The sequence below is a fragment of the Salmo trutta genome, chromosome 32 (assembly GCF_901001165.1).
Source record: "Salmo trutta chromosome 32, fSalTru1.1, whole genome shotgun sequence".
NCBI lineage: Eukaryota > Metazoa > Chordata > Actinopteri > Salmoniformes > Salmonidae > Salmo > Salmo trutta.
Genome location: NC_042988.1, coordinates 13,074,738 through 13,093,533, shown reverse-complemented (window position 1 = coordinate 13,093,533; position 18,796 = coordinate 13,074,738). Strand labels below are relative to the sequence as shown.

The 18,796-nt window shown below is 42.2% G+C and overlaps 2 protein-coding genes across 2 annotated transcripts; one reads left to right on the top strand and one right to left on the bottom strand.

The window, feature by feature from the left end:
• Positions 1–1,153: 1,153 nt before the first annotated feature.
• Positions 1,154–11,687, bottom strand: LOC115170668 (meiosis-specific coiled-coil domain-containing protein MEIOC). The gene is made up of 8 exons (XM_029726914.1): positions 11,325–11,687; positions 10,769–10,888; positions 10,367–10,524; positions 8,117–8,221; positions 6,120–7,932; positions 5,798–5,932; positions 2,226–2,406; positions 1,154–1,403 (listed from the first exon to the last, which is right to left on the bottom strand). The coding sequence occupies exons 1-8, from the start codon at positions 11,328–11,330 to the stop codon at positions 1,231–1,233; spliced, it is 2,691 nt and encodes an 896-aa protein (XP_029582774.1). The 5' UTR covers positions 11,331–11,687; the 3' UTR covers positions 1,154–1,230.
• A 1,924-nt stretch (positions 11,688–13,611) lies between these two features.
• Positions 13,612–17,796, top strand: LOC115171126 (frizzled-2-like). Its single transcript, XM_029727656.1, has one exon. It carries the CDS (start codon positions 13,858–13,860, stop codon positions 15,505–15,507), a length of 1,650 nt encoding a protein of 549 aa, XP_029583516.1. The 5' UTR covers positions 13,612–13,857; the 3' UTR covers positions 15,508–17,796.
• Positions 17,797–18,796: the final 1,000 nt, after the last annotated feature.

Sequence of the window (18,796 nt, the reverse complement as noted above, 5' to 3'; positions counted from 1 at the left end):
TAAAACCGGCACTTTTACTGAAACGTTGATTAATGTGCACTGTCCCTGTAAAAATAAAATAAACTCAAACTCAATAAAACAGGAACATTAAAAATACAGGGGTTTGAACATGTTTGCCACCTGTCTTACGAGTGTGTATTATGTCATTGATAGTATGGGTCCATCAAACTTAATTCTTATGTTTTTGAAATGAGCTGTAATGCAGCGTGATTAACATTCAGAGAACTAAATTCTAAATAAGAATAACATAAAATGTAATTAACATCAATGCATGACCAGACCAAATTTCTAACCTACTGAGAGTATGTTGCTTTTCAGGTAAACCGAGGAAACATGAGGCTTCAAGTTGACGATTGATTGGTGTGTTAACATGGAATATGACAGAAAAGTGGTTCCCATTGCCATATCCACTCAACTTAAGAGGAGGCAATGACCACTTATCCACAATTATTGGTTGTTAAGAAGCATATTAGAGAACTGAATGTCAAATCACATTCAAATAAATAAGTTAAACAATCAGTAAAACATTCAAATGACTGCCATGTTTTAATAATTATAAATAGTGTCTTTAAATAATATTCGGCCTTTCCAAGATTCCCATTATTTTCGATGACCCTAATCACAAAATGTGGTGATTTTGAAGATAAATTAAGCCTGAACACATTTCATATTATGAATTCCCCTAGCCCAAGAGCAACTATCAATCAAATTGTATTAACATTTGTGGCCACTAAGGTAAATTAAACTCATTTTCCTTGCAATGATTGCAAGGACCCTAGCTCTAAGGTAGTTGACAATACTGATGAATGTAATACTGTATATTCTCCTACAGTTATCACCACCACCATATCTGATCAGGCTCTGCTCTCATGTTCCTAATAGAAGCTCGTTAACGGAATTACTGGGGCTGAAGGGATTATGGGGATTCTCAATTCAACAGCATAATAGAATTGTACTGCAATTTAAAATAAATGCACCCCCAGTTATCCCATTACCTTGTTCTGAACCACCTGCTTTAGGATACATTTTCAATAAGACTGATAATCTCCAAAAATAATCAATTTCCTCTATTTGCTCAAACTGAGCCTACATACAAGAATTCCTTCTGTTCTGTCTAATAATGTGATCAAAATGTAATCTGGCCTAATGCTCCTCACTGGTCTTGCTCTCAGCAACATCTATAGCATAAACGTGAGTGTCACATGTGAACCATAGGGTGGCTTAGTGGCATCAGAACTGGATAAGTGTTCTCCCTGGGCTGGTCTCCTCAGAGGTGCTCTGCTCATCCAGCTTGTCCGTGTTGGACTTGGGTAGGGTCATCTGTAGGGCACACCACAGGGCAGTGCGGGACTTCCTTGTGGTCAAACACAGATCCCTCAGTGCTGTAGCAAGCAGCAGGATATCTAGCAGGAATACAGGCAAAAAAATAAGACAGTAGTGGTGTAAAGTAATTAAGTAAAAATACTTGAAAGTACTACTTAAGTAGTTTTTTGGGGTGTCTGTACTTTACTATTTATATTTTTGACAACTTTTACTTCACTACATTCCTAAAACAATGATGTACTTTTTACCCCATACATTTTCCCTGACACCCAAAAGTACTCGTAACATTTTTAATGCTTAGCAGGACAGGAAAATTGTCTAATTCACACTTATCAAGAGAACATTCCTGGTCATCCCTACTGCCTCTGATCTAGCAGACTCACTAAACACATGCTTCCTTTGTAAAATATGTCTTGAGTGTTGCAGCATGCCGCTGGCTATCTATTATAAAAAAGAAAATGGTGCCGTCTAGTTTCCTTAATATAAGAAATTTGAAAGGATTTATACTTTTCCTTTTGATACTTAAGTATATTTAAAACGAAATACTTTAGACTTTTACTCAAGTAGGATTTTTACTGCTTTCACTTTTATTTGAGTCATTTTCTATTAAGGTATCTTTACGTTTACTCAAGTATGACAATTTCCACCACTGGTTTTTAGGCCACATCATCAGAGCTGACAAATGCTGCTCATCCCTAACACGAAAAGGCAAACGTAGAAGATAAGCTCTATTATTGGCTCTTTCAAGGAAATAAAATATAAAAGGCTCTACAGAATAAAAATGGCAGCCATATTTCCAGAATAAATCTAAAACAAAATTGGAAGACAAGCACAGACAAATGCTTGGGGATTCAGTTGTTTAGAACTTGCTGCGGCTCATTAATGACTTAGTGTTGAGTTACCTCTGTCCTCTCTGAAATGTGCACTGGCCTGTCTCTGACGGTTTGAAGTGTTGACAAATTCCTCCTTGCGTCTGGCCTGGGTAATGTAAATAGCCTCGAGGTGTCTGTCCAGCGCTGAACAAATATTGGCATGGAGGGGGAAGCTACGCAGACACTCCATTTTACCCAGAAGGCTCACCACCTATGATATAAGAGGAAAATAAATTCCATCAAAAATTCGTCAAATGCATTTTGAAACACTTGCAGAACTTGATGGGTGTTCATCTAGCCTAAAGCAACTGGTATTCATGTATTGGTCTTATTTAACTCTTCTATCAACACTCATGCCAACTTGCATGGAATTAGCCATCATCCAATCCTAAAATTCCAAAGTGGACATTTAACCCCCTAGAGTCGATTCACGCACCGGTAAAAAAAATCCCCATTAAAATCTGTCAGTTTAACCTAGATATCTGCATTGGATGCGTCTCTTTCCACCACATCTGCCGATGTCGCACTTCCACATTTGCGTTTGGCCTACAAACTAATGCGGCCCCAAGTGTCACGGGACTCGTCTGTAGGAAACTGGTACTGGTTTTAAAAATGTATGGAAATATGATGGTAGTTTTGTGCCTACCCAAAAAAGGGGTTAAAAATGTGTAATAAATATATACAGTTGAAGTCGGAAGTTTACATACACCTTAGACAAATACATTTAAACTCAGTTTTCACAATTCCTGACATTTAATCCTAGTAGAAATTCCCTGTCTTCGGTCAGTTAGGATCACCACTTTATTTTAAGAATGTGAAATGTCAGAATAATAGCAGAGAATTATTTATTTCAGGCTTTTATTCCTGTCATCACATTCCCTGTGGGTCAGTTACACTCAATTAGTATTTGGTAGCATTGTCTTTAGATTGTTTAACTTGGGTCAAACGTTTCGGGTAGCCTTCCACAAGCTTCCCACAATAAGTTGGGTGAATTCTGGCCCATTCCTCCTTACAGAGCTGGAGCAACTGAGTCGGGTTTGTAGGCCTCCTTGTAGGCCTCCTCCTCCACACGCTTTTTCAGTTCTGCCCACAAATTTTCTATGGGATTGAGGTCAGGGCTTTGTGATGGCCACTCCAATACCTTGACTTTGTTGTCCTTAAGCCATTTTGCCACAACTTTGGAAGTATGCTTGGGGTCATTGTCCATTTGGAAGACCCATTTGCGACCAAGCTTTAACTTCCTGACTGATGTCTTGAGATGTTGCTTCAATATATCCACATAATTTCCCTCCCTCATGATGCCATCTATTTTGTGAAGTACACCAGTCCCTCCTGCAGCAAAGCACCACCCCAACATGATGCTGCCACCCCCGTGCTTCCCGGTTGGGATGGTGTTCTTCGGCTTGCAAGCCTCCCCTTTTTCCTCCAAACATAACGATAGTCATTATGGCCAAACAGTTCTATTTTTGTTTCATCAGACCAGAGGACATTTCTCCAAAAAGTACAATCTTTGTCCCCATGTGCAGTTGCAAACCGTAGTCTGGCTTTTTTATGGCGGTTTTGGAGCAGTGGCTTCTTCCTTGCTGAGTGGCCTTTCAGGTTATGTCAATATAGGACTAATTTTACTGTGGATATAGATACTTTTGTACCTGTTTCCTCCAGCATCTTCACAAGGTCCTTTGCTGTTGTTCTGGGATTGATTTGCACTTTTTGCACCAAAGTATGTTCATCTCTAGGAGACAGAACGCGTCTCCTTCCTGAGCGGTATGACGGCTGTGTGGTCCCATGGTGTTTATACTTGTGTACTAATGTTTGTACAGATGAACATGGTACCTTCAGGCGTTTGGAAATTGCTCCCAAGGATGAACCAGACTTACAATTTTTTTTCTGATGTCTTGGCTGATTTCTTTTGATTTTCCCATGATGTCAAGCAAAGAGGCACTGACTTTGAAGGTAGGCCTTGAAATACATCCACAGGTACACCTCCAATTGACTCAAATGATGTCAATTAGCCTATCAGAAGCTTCTAAAGCCATGACATAATTTTCTAGCATTTTCCAAGCTGTTTAAAGGCACAGTCAACTTAGTGTATGTAAACTTCTGACCCACTGGAATTGTGATACAGTGAATGATAAGTGAAATAATCTGTCTGTAAACAATTGTTGGTTAAAATTACTTGTGTCATGCACAAAGTAGATGTCTTAACCGACTTGCCAAAACTATAGTTTTGGCAAGTCGCTGTTGGCGGTGCTCCCTGCCTGTTGGCGGTGCTCCCTGCCTGTGCCATCAAACCCCTACAACTCATCCAGAACGCCGCAGCCCGCCTGGTGTTCAACCATCCCAAGTTCTCTCACGTCACCCCGCTCCTCCGCACACTCCACTGGCTTCCAGTTGAAGCTCGCATCTGCTACAAGACAATGGTGCTTGCCTACGGAGCTGTGAGGGGAATGGCACCTCCGTACCTTCAGGCTCTGATCAGTCCCTACATCCAAAGAAGGTCACTGCGTTCATCCACCTCTGGCCTGCTCGCCTCCCTACCTCTGCGGAAGCACAGTTCCCGCTCAGCCCAGTCAAAACTGTTCGCTGCTCTGGCACCCCAATGGTGGAACAAGCTCCCTCACGACGCCAGGACAGCAGAGTCAATCACCACCTTCCGGAGACACCTGAAACCCCACCTCTTTAAGGAATACCTGGGATAGGATTAAGTAATCCTTCTAAACCCCCCCACCCTCCCCCCAAAAAAGATATAGATGTACCATTGTAAAGTGGTTGTTCCACTGGATATCATAAGGTGAGTGCACCAATTTGTAAGTCGCTCTGGATAAGAGCGTCTGCTAAATGACGTAAATGTAAATGTAAACAAGAAATTTGTGGAGTGGTTGAAAAACGAGTTTTAATGACTCCAACCTAAGTGTATGTAAACTTCCGACTTCAACTGTATATATATTTCCTGAGCTTTCTTATATCTACTAGATATAGGACAAACACTTCAAAATCTTGTTTCTTATGATTTCTTTTTTGACTGTCTTTTTTTGCCATTTACAGTGCATTCGGGAAGTATTCAGACCCCTTGACTTTTTCCACATTTTGTTACGTTAAAGCCTTATTCTAAAATGGATTAATGCTGCTGAAATGTTTTGGTACCCTTCCCCAGATCTGTGCCTCGACACAAGGGTCGAAATAGTTATGTAAATAAGGTATTCATGTTTTTTTTTATTTTTAATCAATTTGCAAAATTTCTAAAAACCTGTTTCTGCTTTGTCATTATGGGGTATTGTGTATAGATTGATGAGGGAACATTTTTTCCCAATCAATTTTAATAAGGCTGTAACATAACAAAATGTGGAAAAAGTCAATGGATCTGAATACTTTCCGAATGTACTGTATGAATGTGATGTGTTATTCAATGCGTATCTATAGTAGTAAAGGCCAAATTCAATATTTTATAAAATCTTTAAAAATATATATATTGATACCTAAAGGGGTCCTAAAATTCTAAATCAAATAGCTAAATGATCCATAGCATGACCATCTTAAAACAATTCCATATGTCATCTTAGAATCCCCCCCGGTTTAGACTTTTAAGAATGAACATTTCTCACCTTGGCTTGTTCTCGGATCTGGTCCACGATGAGACGGTCCACTCTGGAAGGGTTAGGTGGGATTTTGGGGAGGGCACTACTGGTCACCACAGAAATCCGCTTTCCAGGATAACTCATGGTAAGGACGTCCTCTGTCTAAAACACATAATATAAAAAAACACTTAATGCCAACCAGTCGAACTATACATTTTAATCCTAGTTTGGGAGTCATTCTTACCAAGTATTGTATTGCAGCATAATCAGATAAATAATAAGGATTTCAAGAAGATCACAAGAAACTAAAATATTCCCACTAAATGAACCACTCATTTTTATTGCTCACCTTCTTCCTCTCCTTCTCCAGGACTCTCCACTGCTCATAGCACTCCTCCAGGTGGAAGTGGAGCTGGCTCATGGGTCCTCCCCGGTTCCTCACTATCCTCGGGGAGTGGAGGCCTCCCATCATCCCTGGGTAGGGGTTCTCTCCACTGGAGCTCATAATGTCATTGAGGTAAGGGTTGAAAGCTGCAAACTCCCCATCTGGCAGCAGGTCACATAGGTCCATGGGGGGGATGGAACCGCCGTAGGGGAAGGAGGATCTGGAGTTGAATCTGGCAGAGTTCAGAGACATGTGGCAGGAGTTCTGTCTGGGGTCATTCACAGCCTGATACATGCAAGGCAGAAAGGCTGGGTTCTTCCCTGCGTTGACTGTGCCATTTCCTCCGCCGAATCTCTGAGAGCCATACATGCTGCCGAGTAGGTCGAGGTAAGGGTTCTGCAGGAGCCCCTGCTTCTTGTCCCCGTCTCCTGTCATGTGAGTGCTGGTCTGGGGCCTTGTCTTCCCATCCAAGCGCTGAGTGGAGGAGCAGCCATCAGCTACCAGCCCAGCCATGTGCATCCTGCTCTTGTCCAGCTGCATCTCAAAGTCACTGTCGCTGGCTCCCCTCCTCAGCCCACCCCTGCCCATCCTGACCTGGTTCTGTCCTGCCCTGCTGCTGTGGAGGCTGGGCCCGTCCCCCTGACTGTAGTCCTGGATGCACGGTGGTGGTCCTCTCTGCATCTGGTGGGAGTGCTGAGGTACAAACTCAGACACAGAGTGGGACAGCATCTTGGACGGCCCAGAGGATAAACAGTTTCCCATTGGCTGCTGATGCTGCTGCTTGAGTTTGTTCTGCAACTGGTTCTGCTGGCTATAATGGTACTGGTTCAGACTCAGTCCCATAGAGAGGGGGTTGCTTCCTTTCTGGACAGCCATCTTGTTTTGGTGAGAAATTGTAGGATTGAAAGACGCTGAGAGTGATTTTGTTTTTTGGAAATACTCAACGTGTTGTGGACCAAATCCAGATAAGTCTTTGGAATCAAAGTCACTCTGTAGCAGCTCTTCGCTCTTCATTCCGACATCAGTCTCCCTCTGCATGGCTCCATACTCCCCTCCTAGTTCCTTCTTAAACTGCATGGCTTGAGTGCTTTGCCCAGGCATCCTGGTGTTGGAGAAGTTCCTCTGTTCGGCCATGATGTTGTCATACTGCATCTGCACACTCTGCCGGTTCTGGGGCTCCCTACCACATGCGTTGTCCTGCTCACCAACCATCAGAGTCTGGATGTTGCTGGCCAGCTTGTTGACCTCTTGCATGGTGTACTGCTTGGTCCGTCTGGGCTTGGCGCTGATCTGGCCTGGGAACTCTTCATAGTAGTGGTCAAAGCACTGGCTGTTAATCTTGCTCTGGGGGAAGAAGGATGGTGCAAAAGCATCCATGTGGTCAGAAAGAGCGTTCCCAGACCCACAGAACCCTCCAACCTTCTCAGCTGTGTTGTACTCGTGTATACTTGTCCTCGTGTTTGAACGATAGGCGTTCCCCTCGTTGGGCAGTGGTAGCCCCGGCGGCTTCGGCAGCTCTTGGGTCTGTAGAGAGTATCTAGTGTCCATGTCTCCATTGCAGGAAGAGAGGAGCCACTGCTGATCAAAGCCATTGAAACGCTGGTAGAACTCTTCGGAACCTCTGTTCATTGGCCACCCTTGTGCTTTACTGAAAGACTCAGGGTAAACATGGTTCGGCAGAAAGTTGGACTGCACTTTGTACTCTGATTGGAAGTACTGCTGGCAATCGTCGCTCATTGACTTGGGAGACCAGACAGATTTCAGTTGGGATAATGTCCTGAAAGGAGAGTTGAAAAGTTAAAGGTTAAATACAGTTTTTTAAACAAAATTGAAAGTCTCAAAGTCATTTCTGGCAAACGTTGCGGTTTCCATTTTCAATTCCCATTAATTTGTCTCCCAATACAATGAAATGAGCTCATATCACTGAAGACAAAAAAATACCCTCCTAATGAATAACTTACTCTTCAGTATAGTAACTCTCCATTTGATCAGCCTCCTCCAAGATATTTGACACCAGCCCATAGAGATCAGCTTCACTTCCACAGTCATTTAGATCTGGGAGATTCCTTGGAGATTTAAAACATAAGCATTTCAAAACACATGAACAAAAATCCATTTACATTTCAAATGAAGTGGGACATATATGAAAAGTCTAGTGGTAATTAGAAGTTCAACTTCATTTCAAATGGACAGTGTATTCATGAACACCTTGTGTCTTAAAATCACCTAAGATTTCAGTAAAATAAAATTATAATAAACAAAAATATAAACGCAACATGCAACAATTTCAAATATTTTACTGAGCTACAGTTCATATAAGGAAATCAGTCAATTTAAATTAATTCCTTAGACCCTAAACTATGGATTTCACATGACTGGGAATACAGATATGCATCTGTTGGTCACAGATACTGTACCATAAAAAAAAGTAGGGGAGTGGATCAGAAAATCAGTCTGTATATGGTGTGACCACCATTTGCCTCATGCAGCGCGACAAATCTCCTTCGCATAGAGTTGATCAGGCTGTTGAGTGTGGCCTGTGGAATGTTGTCCCATTACTCTTCAATGGCTGTGGGAAGTTTCTGAATATTGGCAGGAACTGGAAGACACTGTCATACACATTGATCCAGAGCATCCCAAAAATGCTCAATGGGTGACATGTCTTGTGAGTATGCAGGTCATGGAAGAAATGGGACATTTTCAGCTTTCAGGAATTGTGTACAGGTCCTTGCAATATGGGGCTGTGCATTATCATGCTGAAACCTGAGGTTATGGCAGTGAATGAATGGCACGAAAATGGATCTCGTCACGGTATCTCTTTGCAGAACATGGTCCAATTCACACACTTATTAAGAGGACATCCCTGGTCATCCCTACTAGCACTGATCTGGCGGACTCACTAAACACAAATACTTTGTTCGTAAATGATGTCTGAGTGTTGGAGTGTGCTCCTGGCTATCTGTAAATAAATAAAAAACACGGAAATTGTGCCTACTGGTTTGCTTAATATAAGTAATTAGAAATGATTCATACTTTTACTTTTGATTCTTAAATACATTTACTTTGATACTTATGTATACTTAAAACCAAATACTTTTAGACTTTTACTCAAGTAGTATTTTACTGGGTGACTTTCTGTCACGTCCTGACCAGTATAGGGGTTATTTGTGATTGTAGTTTGGTCAGGACGTGGCAGAGGGTATTTGTTTTATGTGGTTCGGGGTGGTGGTTTGTTTAGAAGGGTGTTTGATTTATTATTTCCGGGTTTTGGGTTATGTTCTATGTTTTTGTATTTCTATGTTCTTTCTAGTTTAGTATTTCTATGTTAGGTAATTGGGTGTTGGACTCTCAATTGAAGGCAGGTGTTTGTATTTGCCTTTGATTGAGAGTCCTATATATAGGGATGTGTTTTGTTTGTTAATTGTGGGTAGTTGTTTTTGCATTGGTGTAGCCTGAAAAACTGTTTCCTGTCGTCGGTTCGTTGTTTAGGTGTTCACATTCAATAAATATAATGATGAGCACGCAACCCGCTGCGCCTTGGTCCTCTCTTCACGAAGACAGCCGTTTCACTTTTACTTGAGTCATTTTCTATTAAGGTAGCATTACTTTTACTAAAGTATGACAATTTGGTACTTTTTCCACCACTGCCATAACCCCACTGCCACCATGGGGCACTCTGTTCACAACATTGACATCAGCAAACCGCTCGCCCACACGACGCCATACATGTGGTCTGCGGTTGTGAGGCCGGTTGGAGGTACTGCCAAATTCTCTAAAACAACAGAGACAGCGTATGGTAGAGAAATTAACATGAAATTCTCTGGCAACAGTTCGGGTGGACATTCCTGCAGTCAGCATGCTAATTGCACGCTCCCTCAACTTGAGACACCTGTGGTATTGCGTTTCTCCTGGCAAAGCAGAAATGCTCACTAACAGGGATGTAAACAAATTTGTGCCCAAAATTTGAAAGAGATAAGCTTTTTGTGCATATGGAAATTTTCTGGGGTCTTCTATTTCAGCTCATGAAACATGGAACCTACACTTTACATGTTGCGTTTATATTTTTGTTCAGTATAAATTAAGACTTGGTCTTCCTTTTCCCAATACATTCTTCAGACTGTCAATGTTAAATACTGGTATGACAAAACACAGTATGGACCAGGTCAGTATACAATTCTGAGAGTTGCATTTGAAGTAGTTAGTTTAGGTACCTGCTTTTAACATTGTTCTGGGTGCAATTAATGAGTTGGTATGGATCATCCTGTGCAGACCAGGGTGTGTAGGACATGGGAGGTTCTTCTGGCAATGATAATTCGTGTAAGGGGATGTATGGTTGCAAGAGTCTTTCATTGTCCGCAGTTCCACAGGTCTGTGAGACAATAAAAAAGGAAATTCATGAACCCTGGTGAAAACGTCTGCCAGTCACTGGTGAGATATAGCATTCTGATTCTGTTTTGCCTACAATAGACAATTCATACCAATTCATACCTAAAATACTAGCTACTTAATATAAACCATTAATAAACATACCGCTTGAATTATTTATCATCTATAGCCTACATTGTAATGAACTGCAATCTAGAAAAGTAAAACATTTATTTTGAATGTCTCACCTGATGCTTATTTGAGGAAAAGAATGAGTCTGAACCTGATGATGCACTCTGGAATCGATCAAACGCCATTCTCACTCCTCTTGAACTTGCACTTATTCTATTCTTCACTGCATTATTAAACTAAACATTACAAAGATATTCATACAAACATTCAACAGAACAATACATTTTCAATGACTAGCTATCTTCATTATTAGATATACAGCTAGCAGGGTAATAACATATTGTATTGCACATGGCTAACTCGGCCCAAGTCAAATTGTAATTAAATGAACGTTAGCTAGCAACAGTAGCGAACGTTAACTAGCTAAATTAGTTACAAAGATAGAAAGGATGCTCAACAGGTGTCTAGCTAGCTAAGCCAGCTAAACCCAAAACCCCCCACACAAACAACTTTTATGAGTTCAATCAACAACGTATTCTGAAAAACACAGTAATAACAGACAGTTTCACTTTTGTCCTAAGTTAGCTTTTGTGTCCCATGTCTCCCTCAGTCACACGATTTATGTCTAACTAAATTTAGCTAGCCAACTGGGCTAGCTAGCTAGCTACTTACCTCCATAAATTCACTTGTAAACAGCGTTTCTGTAGGGAATTTTCCCAGATTAAATGTTCACGATTTAAAAATCTAACTTAAAAAAAAATGAATGAAATCAAACGGACTTTAAACAATGACGGGGGAAATCACTAGTACATTGTGGCTAGCTACAGAATTATTGATCTCGAGCTTGCCAGTTGCTTTTCTCGCTTTTGTAAACTAGTGTCACGAGCAAGACCTTCAGCAGACATCTCACTCAAGATCTTCACATCAACCCCCGCGAATAAAATTCTCTTCTTTTATCACTAACTGTCTCAAAGGTGATGATTGGTCCATAAGAAGCTTTTTCACCTGATGGGTTCCAATAGGGATTTTGTACACATAAAGGGCATAGCAACCAATCATTTTCAGAAAATTAAAAGATGGGGGAATCCTATTTTACTATCAATGAGGGACTATATCATGAGGCTTTTTCATGCATAGTGAAGGATTTTGTTGAACATGTATTACTCTTCTTGAATCATCTTCATGGAACTTTTTTTAATAAGTAAACATGTGGTCGGCTACATCCTAATAAAGTATACAATCATGTGTTACATTAAATACTAATAACTAAGTCATAGCAAAAAAAATGCTTAGTCAAGTCCAGGGCCTCAATTTATTCAACCAAATATGAATAAACTTCCCTTGTACAAGTAGTTGGAGACTGGACATCTTTGGTTGCAAATGCATTGTCCTACAATACCCACAAGATGTCGCTATGTCTATAGTTTTTTTTGCGTTGGCCTTCTAGATAGACTTGATAGATAGATTAATATTGCTGTTACATTGAACTGGGTGAATGGAATATGAATGACAGTTATCCAATATGCTGTAATAGAAATAAGGCCATGTCCATAAAAAAAAAAGCCCTTCCTCCTCTTAAACGTCACCAACCGCCACTGCCCTACATAGAGTGGTGAGGATGGCCCAGCACATCACTGGGGGTGAGCTCCCACCCATTCAGGACGTACATACCAGGGGTGTCTGAGAAAGACCCAGCCAATCGAGACATGGACTTTTCTCCATGCTTCCGTCCAGCAGGCGGTACCGGTGCATCAAGGCTCAGACCAACAGACTCCCCCTTACGAAAAAAGATTGCAGTCATACTACACTGTAGTATAACTGTAGTTAGAATGCAGAATAACTGCAGTATGCTGCAAATACTGCATCCAATATCACAATTGTTTTTACTGCAGTAATTTTGCAGTGTAACTGAAGTTACAGTGCAATTACTGTGTCCAAAATACCACAGTTGACTGCAGTTACTGCACGTTTACTGCAATTTCAAAACCACTATCTGTTTTGGTAAGGGCCTAAGCAGTGTCTGTCCCCTGGCCATAAGACGGTTACATGGCTACAACTATTACTTCTCTCCCTCTCCCACAGACTATCCACACTGACTCTAGGTCCATCCACAGGTCTCTACCCACTCTGACACACACACCTTCACTGTCACTTTTACTCACACACACACACACACTCACATCCACACACTCACACAATCATTACTGATGCCACACCCTCACACCTACAGTGCTGCTAAATAATTATTACTACCTACTACCATTACCCTGCGGTTCATTGCTAATTGATTATTGATTGCATCCCCATTAATATCATCCAATTTATCCTGCTACTGGTCATTATTAATACTGATTACATGTTGATATTACCATTAGTATATTACCATAGTATTTAAATATTCCTGCTACCAGTCACTTTTCAGCCCAGTGTACACTGCTATATTGTTTATTGTTATTAATATTATTATTATTTATCCAGCTACCAATCATGTTTTCCTCATCTATGCCTGCCTACATGTACATATATAGTACTTCATGCCTCGAGTATCCCTGTTCACTGTAAATTTGTTACTGACACTGTTTTTCGTCTTCCATTCTTATCTCTTATTTCTCGTGACAAATAAAACGTGAAACTTGATAGATAGATAGTTAGTTAGTTAGATAGATAGATAGATAGATAGATAGATAGATAGATAGATAGATAGATAGATAGATAGATAGATAGATAGATAGATAGATAGATAGACACATTTTGGAGTTGTGAGCGAGGCTACACTACAATATGGTTCATTCGTGGGACGCAAGTTGTACTGAAGTTACTCAAACTCTCCCAAGTTGATACTGCTCTGCAATTCCATTGGCCAGCAACACACTGGGAAGGGGTGGGAATCTGTTTCCAGAGCCCCCTTATCCCCATCCCGCCTCCTCTCGACATTACTTTGAAACCAACCACAGAAAGTTGCAGGGGGAACTTGAAACTGTCTGATTGGGCCATCCATGCAAGTTGCACAAAGGAAAAGTCAAGCAGCCTCTTGCAGGCAGGCAAACAGCAACAGTTTTTCGCTCACCGGGACCACTGCATAAGTTTGATCACTTATTCCATTATTTATAGCCAAAATACCGATGTTACGGAATATAAAAAGTATCTGTAAATTGCATTACTTTATCAGGTTAAATAGAGGACATTTTTTATTGATCAGCTCACAATGAAAATGGATTTTCAAACGAGTTATGCGACTTTTTTCGCACTGATCATGCCGTCATTGATGGTATATGCGCAAGGGGATAATGGCATTGCTTTCCCGGACCACGGATTTTGCCAGCCTATTTCAATCCCACTATGCACGGACATCGCTTACAATCAAACTATCATGCCCAATCTGGTGGGACATTACAACCAAGAGGACGCAGGACTGGAGGTGCACCAGTTTTACCCCTTGGTAAAGGTACAGTGCTCGCCCGAACTTAAATTCTTCCTATGTTCAATGTATGCGCCTGTTTGTACAGTTTTGGAAAAGGCCATTCCACCCTGTCGCTCAATTTGCGAGAGGGCAAAGCACGGCTGCGAGGCGCTCATGAATAAATTCGGGTTCCAGTGGCCAGAACGCCTCCGGTGCGAGAATTTCCCCGTGCTTGGAGACGGGCACATTTGCGTGGGTCAGAATGAATCTACTGCCACTGCCCCGCCCGTACACATGCCAGTCCCTGGAACCCCTGGCGTCCATATCTACTCCACTTCAGACAGGCCTTTCCGCTGTCCATCTGTGCTCAAAGTCCCCACTTATCTGAATTATTCGTTTCTGGGGGAGCTGGATTGTGGAGCACCATGTGAACACTACAGGAGCAGTGGAGGCTATATGTTCTTCAATGATAAAGAGATTTATTTTGCACGCATATGGATCCTCATCTGGTCGTCTCTGTGCTGTGCCTCCACCCTATTCACCGTCACCACCTACCTAGTGGACATGCAGCGCTTCAAGTACCCGGAGAGGCCCATCATCTTCCTTTCTGGGTGCTACACCATGGTCTCCATAGCCTATATCGCCGGCTACTTCCTGGGGGACAAGGTGGTGTGCAATGACAGCTTCACCCCAGACGGATACAAGACCATAGTCCAGGGGACCAAGAAGGAGGGCTGCACCATCCTCTTCATGATGCTGTATTTCTTCAGCATGGCCAGCTCCATCTGGTGGGTCATCCTGTCCCTCACCTGGTTCCTGGCAGCGGGGATGAAGTGGGGGCATGAGGCTATTGAGGCCAACTCCCAGTACTTCCACCTGGCAGCCTGGGCTGTGCCCGCCGTGAAGACCATCAGCATCCTGGCCATGGGGCAGATCGAGGGAGACGTGCTCAGTGGGGTGTGCTTTGTGGGCCTCAACAGCCTGAACCCCATACGGGGCTTTGTCCTGGCCCCCCTCTTCATCTACCTCTTCATCGGTACCTCCTTCCTTCTGGCCGGCTTCGTGTCCCTGTTCCGCATCCGCACCATCATGAAGCACGACGGCACCAAGACGGAGAAGCTGGAGCGCCTGATGGTGCGCATCGGGGTATTCAGCGTGCTCTACACCGTCCCCGCCACCATCGTCATCGCCTGCTTCTTCTACGAGCAGGCCTTCCGCCACCACTGGGAGAGAAGCTGGGTCAGCCGTAACTGTAAAGGCTTAGCCATCCCCTGCCCCATGCAGTACACCCCCCGCATGACCCCCGACTTCACCGTCTACATGATCAAGTACCTGATGACCCTCATAGTGGGCATCACCTCCGGGTTCTGGATCTGGTCTGGCAAGACACTCCACTCCTGGCGCAAGTTCTATACCAGACTCTCAAATCGTAGGCATGGAGAGACCACTGTCTAGGGAGGGAGGCCAAAACATGGGACTTGTTTTTGGACATTCTTTTGGATGTTTTATAGTGTGTTTTTCTCCCTGCTATTTGTTTACTCACTGTCAGAGACTCAGTGGTACTTTTATACATTGATCATCAGATACTGTCAGTATTTTTATGGAACATTGACAGAATTTTTAAGAAGTCAAATATTGCATGCCAAAATCAAGCATTAAGAGGCAGGGGGCGGGGGTCTTGACCAAAGGACAAACTGTTGCTCACCTGAAGAATGGCCAAACCTCAGAATGAACAAACAACAAAGGTGTTCAGTGGATGCCATGTGCTGAAGTGCTCTCTCTCTTCCCCCACTCTCTTCCTACTCCCTTTTTAAGTTATCAGCCATAAAAACTCTCCAGTGTGAGTGAGAATCCAGCTGGGAATACAGTGAGCGGGTGAAGGAAGGAGGCCTGAAAGGACTGGCGGCCATTTTAAGACTTTATTTTCACTCTGAATGTGTGAGATGTAATTAAATGCAACTGTAAATAGGAATTGTAAAATATAAAATTATATATTTGTATTTAAAGAACGGACATGTTTTGTTTTGTCTTCCGACAGCCGTAGTGCCTGGTTAATTCTAGCACCCCTTCTGAAAGGAGCCGTAGATATACACACTGTCTGTCTCTTAGTGCTGTTTTCACTGGCAGTATGACACATACACATTTGAAGTTTCTCCTGTCAAACCCAGATCTGTAATCATTTTCCTTCTGATGTATCAGATCAAGGGAAGCTGGGTTGGATGTATCAGATCAGGGAAGCTGGGTTGGATGTATCAGATCAGGGAAGCTGGGTTGTAGTAAAGGCAGTCTTTGGCTGTGCACTTTCCCTACTTAGCCCTTCTCCTTCCTCTCGTCTCCCCCTACCAATTAAATCCCTTGGAGCTGAGCTGAGCAGCAAGAGAAGCTGGGTGGTAGGGGTGAAGTGAAATGCTGTAAGGACACTGGTCATGCCTCCAGGGTGGGAAAGCTAGCCCTAATTGTCAGTACTACACTCCATTACCAAAAAGTAACACCAAAAAGATCCACTTCTGGAGACTGTTGCTCAAACTGTTCAAATAAAAAAAAATAAGTATTTTGAAAAACGGAATCAAAGAATGTGGTATTTTAATGTTGTCACGTGAAAAGTGGTGTGAATCTGGCAACCACTAATCAACAAATGTATCTCACGTGATTTGCTGGGGGGGTTTAGGGGATGGGAAGGTGACGACAAAATAAAAGCCACATGATTTGATATTTTTTTTGTATTGCTGTGTGTGTGTGTGTGTATGTGTCCTGTGTTATCTTGACTAGCAGGATTATTTTCTTGAACTTGTCTATTTCGTTTGTCTTTGAATTGAGAAGTGATGTCGTTACCACTACATTGCAGCTCAGAATGTGCTAATAAAATAGTTATAGTATGGAAATTATAACAATACAAATATGGTCGCTGTCTGAAAGTAAGGGTTTGTCGGTGAGGGTTAGAGAAGTGGTTCCCTGTTACTATATTGTTCTATACTACAGCACAAACTATGCGGTGTCATTTCAAGAGCTACTGTTATTTGGCAACATGTTAAGGCACAAAGATGTAAGTGAAGTTCCAAAACGGTGGTCTCTGCCCAAGTTCACCAGGTTCATCATAAATTCCCAGTTCCCTAATTAAATGACCATAAAAAGGATTTCTACATCATGTTATAAAGTTATGGTTCAACAAAAATGTAATAGGGTTGAAACCTGTATGTCTTATGGCCTGGCTTTGGTTGGAGGGGGCTTAGCTGCTGGGCATTATAAACATCACTGCGCCTCTGTTGAAGAGGGGATCACATTTGGGCTCTAATGTATGTCCTGAGGCCACGCCGTTTTACGGGCTGGACCCAATACAATGGCCTCCTTCACTCCAAAGTCATTCAATTACGATGATGAGGTGCTGTAAGAAGCCCTACTTTAACGTGCACAACGCGTGGCAGTATGTATGTGAGCCTTGTCTGTCGGTAGACTTGCCTGTCTGTCCGCATCTCTCTCTCAGCTATCTCTCTCTTGCTCTCTCGTGTGTGGCTAAAATAGGCCTACTCAGAGAAGTCTCCATCACGCTGCCCTCGCCAATGTGTTGACAGTTGAGTCATACCTCAACATCTGTTAGCTTTCAGACTGTGTGGCGACTGCCTCGGGGATGCATTACCCTGACGCGGCTCTCCAAGGTACAGGGGGTGAGGTAACACTGGATACCTGGAATGATATACCCTTAGATGGAATATAAGCTTCTATGCCAATAAGAATTTGAGTGTGCTACTTTGTGTGTGTGTATTTCTTTGTGAACATGGCATTCGTCTCTACATGCGAGTGAAGCAAAGGAAAATAATGGTGCTTGGCTTCACAGAGTACTTTATCTTTCAAGAAACTTTTTAAAGTAAACACTTAAAATTGAGCTGGAATCCACCAAGTGATGCATGGCTGAAACTGAACAACCTCTGTGGTGATGTAATGAAATAAATGTAGTGCTGGCTGGAGAAAGTGGATACTCCCCGGATCCCCAACACCTCCAGCACTGAGGCTATGAGGAATACTTCCAAAACATACTGTAAGCATACAGTGCCTTCAGAAAGTATTCACACCACTTGACTTTTTCCACATTGTATTGTGTTACAGCTGGAATTTAAAAAATTTAATTGGGATTTTGGGACACACAATTTTGGGTTACACACAATACTCCATAATGTCAAAGTGAAATTATGTTTTTAGAAATGTTTACAAATTAATTAAAAATGTGAAGCTGAAATGTCTTCAGTCAATAAGTATTCAACCCTTGTTATGACAAGCCAAAATAAGTTCAGGAGTAAAAAATGTGCTTAACAAGTCACATAATAAGTTGCATGGGACTCACTCTGTGCAATAATAGCGTTTAACAGGATTTTTAAATGACTACCCCATCTCTGTACCCCACACAAACAATGATCTGTAAGGTCCCTTAGTCGAGCAGTGAATTTCAAGCATGGATTCAACCACAAAGACCAGGGAGGTTTTCCAATGGTTCACAAAGAACGGCAGCTAGTGATAGATGTAAAAAAAAAAAGAAGCATACATTGAATATCTCTTTGTGAATGGTGAAGTTATTAATTACACATTGGATGGTGTATCAATACAGTCACTACAAAGATACAGGTGCCCTTCCTAACTCAGTTGCCGGAGAGGAAGGAAACCGCTCAGGGATTTCACCATGAGGCCAATGGGGATTTTAAAACTGTTACAGAGTTTAATGGCTGTGATAGGAGATAACTGAGATGGATGAACA

Bases quoted from the DNA above. Each gene is read 5' to 3' on its own strand.
- LOC115170668 (XM_029726914.1), bottom strand. The intron at 10,525-10,768 runs GTGAGACATTCA...ATTGTCTCACAG, and splicing joins TTTCCTCAAATAAGCATCAG to ACCTGTGGAACTGCGGACAA. The intron at 1,404-2,225 runs GTAACTCAACAC...TATTCCTGCTAG, and splicing joins ACATTTCAGAGAGGACAGAG to ATATCCTGCTGCTTGCTACA.
- LOC115171126 (XM_029727656.1), top strand. From the start codon at position 13,858: ATGAAAATGGATTTTCAAACGAGTTATGCGACTTTTTTCGCACTGATC.